The 11,127-nt window shown below is 42.5% G+C and overlaps 1 protein-coding gene across 1 annotated transcript; it reads right to left on the bottom strand.

The window, feature by feature from the left end:
• Nucleotides 1–1,047: 1,047 nt before the first annotated feature.
• Nucleotides 1,048–3,624, bottom strand: LOC110625900 (pollen-specific leucine-rich repeat extensin-like protein 3). Its single transcript, XM_043961440.1, has one exon. The coding sequence runs from the start codon at nucleotides 3,622–3,624 to the stop codon at nucleotides 1,048–1,050; it is 2,577 nt and encodes an 858-aa protein (XP_043817375.1).
• Between the last annotated feature and the right edge of the window lie 7,503 nt (nucleotides 3,625–11,127).

Raw genomic sequence — 11,127 nt, 5'->3', positions numbered from 1 at the left:
TTTAGAATAGAATTTTTTTTTTTAACTTGTAAATTTTTTATGTGTCTAATTGCAAAATCATCTCTATTCTTAAAACAGTGATTGCACTTCTTGGCGAAGCGTATGCAAATAGGGTCAAGATATTTAAGATAAAATTTGATCCTTTATTTTTCGATACTATCATTTCACTAAAGACCAATGCATTTTACATATTATTGCGATTATAGGGTCCCTAGCACACTTACTTCTATTCTCACACGTGTAAAAATTCATAAAACTTTTCACATTTAATTGATCCAAAAATCAATTTAGCGTGGCAACTAAGAATATGTATTTCATCAATTCAATTCAAAATTAAATTAAACTGATTGAATTAAAAATTAAAATTTTGATATTTATAAAAATCGAATTAAATCAATTTTATCAAAAATTAAACCGAATCAAATTAATCTGATTTAATTTAATTCGATTCGATTTGATCAATTTGAATTTTAATAAATTTTTTAACTTTTTTATACTTTATTTTTAATATTTTCAAATTTAATTAGAATATTTTAATTTTGATATATTTAATCTTTTTATATTATTAAAAAAATATACTATTATTACTAAATAATTCGATTTATTTTTTTTCTAATTAAAACTGAATCGAACAGAAATAATTTAAAATTTTAAAATTAAAAATCAAATCGAATCAAAATAAATAAAAATTAAATTAAAATTTTAAATTAATTCGTTAATTTTTTCCATTGCAACCGAATACTCCTATTCTAATGCAATCAAGTTTATATAAGCTTATATCTACACTGAAATTAATGAAAAAAAATGTAAAAGTTAGCATAAATCCTTATTGACATTTCATGCTCGTGGATGAGAAGGAAAACGAATAAAAAATAAATAAATAAAGTAATCATATATAATGTCTAATTATATAATAAGCATAGACTTCCATTCCATAAAGGTGACGAATACAAAGGCATACATTTCCAGGTAAGGAAGTTCAACTGATCATCGTTTTGGCTGTGCATACAGAACATTTCAGAACTATAAAAGTTAAGAATATTTGAATTAGTAGCCTGGAAACATTGGTGGAGGTGGTGATGAATAGCGGAAGCCAATATGTGGTGGGAGAACAACGTCATCCGCTGGTGGTGGGGAGATAATAAGAGGAGGTGGAGGGGAAGCAGTTGGTGGTGGTGGTGAATAGACAGGTGGGGGAGGTGGGGGAGAATGGACTGGTGGAGGTGGAGAAGGGACTAATGGTGGTGGCGGTGAGTGGACTGGTGGAGGTGGGGAATGTACTGGTGGCGGTGGAGATTGAACAGGTGGTGGTGGTGAGTGGATTGGTGGAGGTGGGGATTGCACTGGGGGTGGTGGGGGAGGTGATTGGACTGGTGGAGGAGGAGAAAGCATCGGTGGTGGAGGTGAGGGGACTGGTGGAGGTGGGGAGTGCACTGGAGGTGGTGGTGGTGGTGAGTGGACAGGTGGAGGTGGGGATTGCACTGGGGGTGGTGGGGGAGGTGATTGGACTGGTGGAGGAGGAGAAAGCACCGGTGGTGGAGGTGAGGGAGCTGGTGGAGGTGGGGAGTGCACTGGAGGTGGTGGTGGTGGTGAGTGGACAGGTGGAGGTGGGGATTGCACTGGGGGTGGTGGGGGAGGAGATTGAACTGGTGGAGGAGGAGAAAGCATCGGTGGTGGAGGTGAGGGGACTGGTGGAGGTGGGGAGTGCACTGGAGGTGGTGGTGGTGGTGAGTGGACAGGTGGAGGTGGGGATTGCACTGGGGGTGGTGGGGGAGGTGATTGGACTGGTGGAGGAGGAGAAAGCACCGGTGGTGGAGGTGAGGGGGTTGGTGGAGGTGGGGAGTGCACTGGAGGTGGTGGTGGTGGTGAGTGGACAGGTGGAGGTGGGGATTGCACTGGGGGTGGTGGGGGAGGAGATTGAACTGGTGGAGGAGGAGAAAGCATCGGTGGTGGAGGTGAGGGGACTGGTGGAGGTGGGGAGTGCATTGGAGGCGGCGGCGGCGGCGGCGGTGATGAGTGGATAGGTGGAGGTGGGGATCGCACTGGGGGTGGTGGGGGTGGTGATTGGACTGGTGGAGGAGGAGAAAGCACCGGTGGTGGAGGTGAGGGGATTGGTGGAGGTGGGGAGTGCACTGGAGGTGGTGGTGGTGGTGAGTGGACAGGTGGAGGTGGGGATTGCACTGGGGGTGGTGGGGGTGGTGATTGGACTGGTGGAGGAGGAGAAAGCACCGGTGGTGGAGGTGAGGGGATTGGTGGAGGTGGGGAGTGCACTGGAGGTGGTGGTGGTGGTGAGTGGACAGGTGGAGGTGAAGATTGCACAGAAGGTGGTGGAGATTGAACTGGAGTCGGTGGTTGAGGTGGAGATTGCATTGGAACTGGTGGGAGAGGTGGAGGGGAAAGAACCAACGGTGGAGATGGTGGTTTTTCTCCTCCTCCTCCACCACACTTGTCCTTGCTGCAATTAATCGGGTTGCTCAGTATTGAAAGACATGTGTCTAAAGACTTCTGATTTTGCCTGTTGTCCATGCAATTACTATCACCATCCACCACAATGTCCTTTTTTGAAGCTTGCAAGCAAGCTTCATCCTCTCCCTGGAAGAAATTAAAAGAGAAGTTAAGATTTTTTAAGCATGGCAATTTGCAAATATTCTTAGGCATAACTCCAATTAGTTTATTGTTTGCAAGGATCAATTCCTCAACGTTCTTCAAGTCTGCAAAGCTGGACGGCAAGTTCCCTGCAAATTGATTGAAGCTGACATCAAATACCGTTGCATTCTTAAGCTTTCCAATCTCTGGCGGGAAGCAACCTCCAAGGCCATTGCCCATGAAAATAATCTCATTCAAATTGGCCATATTGCCTATGCTATGCGGAATGCAACCTGTGAAATTGTTGTTTGCAAAAACAACAGTAGAAACTGTAGAATTTCCTATAGTTTCAGGAATGTTACATCTGAATCGGTTATTATTCAGAAACAAAGCATCAAGACCCTTCAAAAATACTTGCTTAGGCAAACAACCTTCGAAATTGTTGAATCTGATGTCAAGATACTTTAGATTTGGCCAAGCCAAGACAACCTTAGGGAAATAACCAACAAAACGATTATTGCTGATATCAAACTCATACATAAGTGAGAGCCTGGAGAAGCTATTCGGGACAATTCCACAAATCCTATTAGAGTTAATATGGAACAATGCAACGTCTGTCATAAGTCCCATTTCAGGTGGAAGGTAGCCAGCAATATCAGCGCCATTAATATCAATACCAGCAACGACACTCAAATTCCGGTTATCAAGAGCTGGTGCGCAAAACACACCCTTATAAGAACACACATTGGCACCAACCCAATTGCTGGTTGTGTTAAATGGGTCTGAATATATAGCCTTTTTCCAAGCCTGGAGGGCAATATATGCTCTTCTCAACCTTTGGTTTGGAAAGGTTACATTAATATCAACCTTGTACTCGAACCCGTAGGGAAGCTCTTCATTCTCGAGGAGTGACAAAAGCTGACGACGAGCGATAAGAGATGCTTCATCATTGGTCAAGGCAAACAAGGAGGATGAGAAGAAAGAGATGAACAACGTGAATAAGAGAAAGCAGCCTGAGGCTCTGACAAGGCGGGTCATGTTGACTCACCTTGGAACGCCCAAGGCTGCTTGTTGAAGAGAATGAGAAAAGAGGAATGCTTTTATGGAGGGTGAAGGATAGACAGATATCTAGTTTTAGGCACCGAAAAAGTTTGGAAGATTTTTCATACACCACAAGAATTTAGTCGGACCTTCTAATTTTAGAGATGAAAGTTTTACCTTCAACTAAATGAAAATCCTTCGTTTCATCTATCATCTTTTTATAGAAAGAAGATATGTTATTATTATTATTTTTTTTTTAAGTTTTGTTATCCTGATATGAATATTTGTTAATTTCAAATCCATATGCATGGTTAGAATGTTACGTGATTTATAGTAACATGTTTTGATGTCCTGCAACGTTTCTTTTAGCATGTATATATTTAGGTTTGAGAATTTAGGGAGCTGTATTTGGGTTTTGCTTCTTCTTTGCCATGCTAATCTTTCCTGCATTTTTAATAAAATCTCTCTTTATATATATATAAAAAAAAAAGACAAGTTCAGGAAGGTAGTCCTCGTTGTTAGAACCAGCATCAGAATCATCATGGGGTTATGGTGATCATCAACGTCATAGACGTGATAGTTGCAAGCTCATCATCACAAAAAACCATGTCTAACAAGAAAAACTTTGAAAATTTATTAACAATCTTAAAGAGATAAAGCAAGAATACAATTGATATGTATATATAAAGAATAGTAATGGATACGTGATGGTTGTCGAAATCACAAAAAATAACTTATTAAAATATCAACAATTAAGAATTATAATCAGCGGTAATAGAATCGAATTCACAGGAAATTGACATTACGATTTTTCAAATACTGATTAGGGCAAATCAACAATAAAAATAAATTAAGGTGGAATTTTGATGATGAATTGAATGTAAAACTAAAACAATGTAAGAAAACAATAATTAAAAGAAGAATAAATCAATGAAAAAAAACTCTAGTTGAAGTATAGGATCCATTTTAGTTTGGGAACTAATCATCGATAGTTGAATTTTTTTATTTGTTTCAATAAATTAAATTAGATTGTGGAAGGCGTTCCACAACCAAATCTCTCTTTAGGTTTAGATCAATTTGGAAATATTCGCTAATCAATCACTAGCTAATAAGTTGCCCAAAAAATGTCTTTAGGCTTTTTTTTACTTTTCAACTGCTTTAAGAAATAAAGAGACTTAATTCCAACTAACCAACAGCATGGTGAATTTGAATTTGATTATGCAACATCTTAATTATTACATTAATTATTACTTGTGTTTGAATAATCTAAACAATTATGAACTTAAAATATTCAAACTAACATTATATTAACTTGCAATCAAGAACAATGAGCCCTATTGATCCAAACAACAAAGTAATAATGATATGAAGAATCAAATTGCATAAATATTAAAGAATAAAAGATAAATAATAGAGTTTCAAATCTCCCAATTTATATATATAAACTAAAATTTCTTCTAATTTAAACTAGAAATTGTATATTTAGCCACTCATAGCTTGCAAAGAAGATACAAAGAGAAGAAAAGAAAGAAGGCAGATTTGGTACTGGTGTGAGATGGCTTGATGCTGCTATCCTCATGCTTTTATAGGCATTTAGAACCCTAGTAGATCCCCTTTTGGAATGGTAATTTTACTTTAATTTGATTTAGGACTCTTCCCTTGAATGCATTTGTTCATGAATGAACTTTCTTGAGTGAATGAATTCTTTTTGCTGAGAGTTTGATGAGTTTTAGAAGTTCATTCATGAATTCTTGTTGCTAAGAGTTTGATGAGTTTTGTAATACCCGGCTCGAGCCCGGCATCGGACTTCTACTTTCCGATGGAGTTTCTGATGTCGGAGGTCTCTAGCAGGGTTTGATTTCTGTTTTTCTCACATGTTTTGATATGTTCATTAAGTTTTAAGCATAAGGAAATGAGTTTTTGAGTGAAATGAACCAAGGTAAAAAAGCCAGGTTCGGCCGCCGAAGTTGAGGTTCGGCCGCCGAACATGCATGGCTTTCGGTTTCACGATAGGCCGCCGAACATGCATGGCTTTCGGTTTCACGATAGGCCGCCGAAGGTGGTCTGGCCAGCCACCTATAAATGGCCCTCAGTCGGTTGAAGCGGTAAGAACACCGTTTCTTTTGTCTTCTGAGGTGAGATCCTGCCCTTTGTGAGTAGTTCTTCATGTTTTCATTAAATCATGCAAAGATTTGAGTAGTTTTTATGATCTTTTGAAGGTTTTAAACTAAACACTCAAAGTTTGTGAAGTTTGGAGAGTTTGAAGGAAAGTTGCTCCAAAACTCCACGTGAGGATCCTTCATCTACTTGTTTTCACAAGGTAAGTGAAGATCCTGAGCTTGTTTGTATGTTTTCTGAAGGTTTTATGGGGTGTAGAGAGAGAGGTGCATGGATAGGGTTTTGTGTAAGGTTTTGTTGATTTTGTGCATCGAGCTTGTTTCTGTGTTGTTTGCGTTGTGTTTTTGGGGTTTTTAGGTAGTTTTTGACCCCTTTGAGCATATACATGAGTGTATGCAAGTTGAGGAAGTGTGGTGTGAAGTTGGAGGGGAGTTTGGTGCATTTGGCGAGAGGCAGGGCAAGTTTCTGCCCTGCTGATGAACTCAGGTTCGGCAGCCGAAGGTACATTCGGCCGCCGAACCCCTGAGGAGGTGTGAGGAGGTGGCTTCGGCTGCCCAAGCTTGCCCCCGAGCTTTTAGCCTTTCGGCTCTGGAGGGAAGTTCGGCCGCCGAAGGTGCCGCCGAAGGTTAGAGACTTTCGTCTCTGGAGTGCCTTTTGGCCTCCGAAACTTGCCCCCGAAAGGGTTCGGCTGCCGAAAATGGAAGTTCGGCCACCGAAGGTGCTTGAGTTTCGTCTCTGGAGAGGACTTTCGGCCGCCAAACCTGCCGCCGAAAGTGTTCTGTCCAGCTTTCTTTTGCATGCTTTGCATGGATGTTAGAGTGAGTGTAAGGGCATTCTTGGGGAGTTTAATAGAGTTGGTCATAAGCTAGGTTGGTCCCTCATTTCAGTCTATCTGTATAGGTACATACCAGAGGAACCAGAGAGAGCAGCAGTGAGTTCTGCTCCAGAGTTTTCAGAGCCTGCAGAGTCAGTCCAGTTAGCCAGAGGTGAGTGGAACTAAACTTAACTCTTTTACTTGCACAATGGAATGTTTTAGCATATCTCATGCATCATGATTATGCCATAGGTTGATTACATTAGTATCCACGAATATGTTGCATTGCATCGTTCTTTGGTGATGTGGGTGAATGCTGAATGATCCAATAGTCTCAGACAGGAAGTCCAGGAGCCTTTGACTACGCCCTGGCAGGTATAGAGAAGTCCAGGAGCCTTTGACTATGCTCTGGCAGGTCTAGCAAGTCCAGGAGCCTTTGACTACGCCCTGGCAATGGTAAGTACAGAGGTGTTATATACACATATACATATATGACAGGAAGACCAGGTGCTCGATTCTACGCCCTGGCACAGAGTTACTGGGACTATGTGGTGACAGGTTTACTCTTGATGTGGCTTGTCTGTGCTATGGTGCATTCCATGAGATCATATTTTACTGAGATGTTTTACTGTTCTACTCACTGGGCTATAGAGCTCATCCCACTCCCTTAACCCCAGTTTTGCAGGTTCAGTGTACAGTGTACAGGGACAGTCCAACAGAGTACAGGAAGAGTAAAGAGATTTGTAATAGCTTAGAGTGGACATGTAATATTAAAGAGATGTAATAGTTGTGTATAAAGTTAGAACTGTGCTTGACTCAGTGATGTATGTTTTGTACATGATCTGTATATGTATATGGGTTTTACTGTATGTGAAAAACCAGGCTTAACAGGTATGAGTTAACCCATCTAGAACAAGCTCTAGTCAGGGGTACAGAGTACAGAGTACAGAGTACATGAGTACAGAGTACAGAGTATAGAGATAGTGCATGCACAGGTTAAGCCTTGGTTCAGAAAAGAGTTTTTATTTTCACAGAAAATGTATGATCATGTATGAGTTTTACAGGTACACAGAGAGTATAGCAGGCTTGCTACGGGTTCTGGCGGCCTTAAGCCGACCTGAATCCTAGCGCCGGTGACGGTCCATTTTAGGGTCGTTACAGATTGGTATCAGAGCCCTAGGTTCACATGATCGGACCTATAGAGACAGTGTCGGGCTCAGACAGGTTAGAAGTGGTCAAGCATAATAGGAAATCATGTCCACTAGGATAGGGTCTTGAGTCCTATCTGCTATGATATGCCATGAGTTTTGCATGTGTATTACTGATGTGTGATGTTTATGTGCTAAAGTGTTATGTTATATGTTGTGTTTCCAGAGTAAAGATGAGAGGAACTCGTCGATCAGCTCGATTGACTGGAGTCCCACCAGAGAGTGAGAGACCAGCTGCTCGTCCTCCTGCATTGCCCAGGGCAAGGTCGCAGAGAACTAGCAGGGAAGGTACGTCAATAGACCTTAGAAGGTCTGTAGACGAGAGCAGAAGAGGTACAGCTAGGGGAGGAAGATCAGAGGAAAGGAGGGAGGCTATGGAGATTGACCAGTCGAGAGATGATAGCATGGGTATAGGCAGATTTGAGGAAGGTATGGGAGAGTCGCAGGGAGGCGCTCAGGCCTCAGGTTTTAGCTATCCAGCCTTTCCACAGGACCCAGAGTATCCGATGGGAGGTATGTCGGAGTACTCTAGTTTTGTCCCATATCCCCCGTACATGCCATATATGCCTTATCCTCCTTACTATCCCCCATATCCTATGTATCCATCTTCCCCTACCCATCTAAGTGCAGCACATCCAGAACCAAATGACCCAGTACCACCACCAGAACCAGTAGCCCCTGTTGTTGACAGACATCAACCTAGCTCATCTGGAGGTAAAGTCCAAATGACGGAGTACTTGAAATTGGATGCTCCGAAATATAACACGGGAGATGATCCATTTGAATACCTCAGATCAGTTAGGATGATAACCAGTGAGTTGGGAGCTGATGATAGTAGAGCCTTTGAGATGGCAGGGTTTACACTGAAATGTAAATAGGCCAGAGAATGGTTCAAGAATTATGTGGAACCTAGGATGACCAGTATGTCTTGGGGAGAGTTTGCCAATGAGTTTGCAGGGTGGGCTTTTCCTGACAGTTCTAGGGAGATAAAAGTAATTGAATTCGAACAGTTGAGACAGACAGATGAGATGAGCATTGATGAATTCACAGATACGTTCCTGGATTTGCTTCAGTATGTGGGTCAAGCCTATGATACTGATCAGAAGAAGGCAAGGAGATATACGATGAGACTGCATCCCAGGTATTCTTCCTTGATTCTTCCAGCAGAAAAGGAGAGTTTCCACACTATAGTAGACGCAGCCAGAAAAATGGAAGCTAGTGCCAATATTCAGAAACAGTCAAAAGCACAGGCTTCGGATTCTAAAGCCCCCACTTCAGGCAGTAAAAGATGGGATAAAGCCTGAGGTGGAGATTCATACAGATCTCACCTATATAGAGCAGCCAGTGCGGATTCTGGACACACAGATCAGACAGCTAAGGAACAAGGAAATTCCGATGGTGAAAGTCCTGTGGAACCACCATAATCTAGAAGAGTGCACCTGGGAGACGCGGGAGTCTATGCTCCAGCAGTATCCATATTTGTTTTGAGGTTAGTTTCCTCCTTTTTATGTGTTCATTGTTTGTTTTAGGATCATTCGAGGACGAATGTTCTTAAGGGGCGGAGAATGTAATACCCGGCTCGAGCCCGGCATCGGACTTCTACTTTCCGATGGAGTTTCTGATGTCGGAGGTCTCTAGCAGGGTTTGATTTCTGTTTTTCTCACATGTTTTGATATGTTCATTAAGTTTTCAGCATAAGGAAATGAGTTTTTGAGTGAAATGAACCAAGGCAGAAAAGCCAGGTTCGGCCGCCGAAGTTGAGGTTCGGCCGCCGAACATGCATGGCTTTCGGTTTCACGATAGGCCGCTGAAGGTGGTCTGGCCAGCCACCTATAAATGGCCCTCAGTTGGTTGAAGCGGTAAGAACACCGTTTCTTTTGTCTTCTGAGGTGAGATCCTGCCCTTTGTGAGTAGTTCTTCATGTTTTCATTAAATCATGCAAAGATTTGAATAGTTTTTATGATCTTTTGAAGGTTTTTGTAATACCCGGCTAGACTCCGGTATCGGAATTCCTACCGTCCGGTGGAATCTCGGATGTCGGAAGCCTCTAGTAGGGTAGAAACATGTTTTCATAAAATGTTTTAAGGTATTTCATGGTTTTAAGTATGAAAATTAAATGAGTTTTTGCATGAAAAGTCTTTGGAGGAAAACCCAGGTTCGGCCGCCGAAAGTCAAGTTCGGCAGCCGAACATGCATGCGTTTTGGAGGCACGTTAGGCCCCCGAAAGCATGAGTGAGGGAAGTTCAGGTTCAGCCGCCGAAACCCAAGTTCGGCCGCCGAACATGGCATGCATGCGGAAGCACTTTCGGCCCCCGAACGTGGCCTGGCCAGCCACCTATAAAAGGGTCACTTAGCCGAAATGGGCGAGTTTTCTCCTATTTTCGGCCATAGCTAGCTTCCGACCTCCCTCTCCCCAGATCTTGTGTTCTTTCTCCAAATCTCCTCCATTTTTCTTGAGTTTTCACCTCTCATTGCAAGTTTTGAGCAGTTAAGACAAGTTTTGGAGCTTTGGGAACTCAGGAGCTCTTTTGCTTGGATCTCCGAGTTTAGGTCGTCTCTCTCTCGATCTTCAAGAGGTAAGAGCCGATCTTAAGCTCATTGTATGTTTTAAGTTGTTTTATGGGGTAGAATGGCATGGATAGGGTTGTATGAGTTTTAAGCAAATGTTATGTTTTTGAATAATGTGGCATGTTTGAAGTGTTGTAGTTGGGGTATTTGATAGTTTGAGACCCCTAGGTGTGATGTATGATGTGTATGCATGTTTTAGAACAAGTTTATGCATGATTGGTTAGTTTTGGAAGCATAAATGCATTAGGGAGCCAAGTTTCTGCCCTTTGGCAGAAACCAGGTTCGGCAGCCGAAGGAGCTTTCGGCCGCCGAACATGGCTGGGGAGGCAGGCCTTTCGGCTGCCGAAGTTGCCCCCGAAAGGAGACTTTCGTCTCTGTCTGGGACTTTCGGCCGCCGAAGGTGCCGCCGAATATGCATGAGTTTCGCCTCTGTCTGGGAGTTTCGGCCGCCGAAGGTGCCGCCGAACCTGCTTGACTTTCGGCTCTGGAGGGACTTTCGGCCGCCGAACCAGCCGCCGAAAGTGCCCTGTCCAGCCATTTCTTGCATGTTTTTATGTAATTGTTTTATGATGTTTTAGGGGGTTTTTGGGGAGTATATTAGAGTTATGTTTATGTATGTTTGGTCCCTCATTGGAGTCCACCTGTGTAGGTTCGGACCTGAGGAACCGAGGACCCCAGCAGTGAGCCAGCTGCTACAGAGTTTGTCAGAGCTAGCCAGAGGTGAGTGGAATAAACCTTAAGTTTTAAATTAAATGAACTATGAATTTTGAGCATGATCCATGCATCATGAAT

This window comes from Manihot esculenta, chromosome 11, assembly GCF_001659605.2.
Source record: "Manihot esculenta cultivar AM560-2 chromosome 11, M.esculenta_v8, whole genome shotgun sequence".
NCBI lineage: Eukaryota > Viridiplantae > Streptophyta > Magnoliopsida > Malpighiales > Euphorbiaceae > Manihot > Manihot esculenta.
The sequence above is the reverse complement of the archived record's forward strand: the minus strand, read 5'-3'. Positions and strand labels throughout refer to the sequence as shown.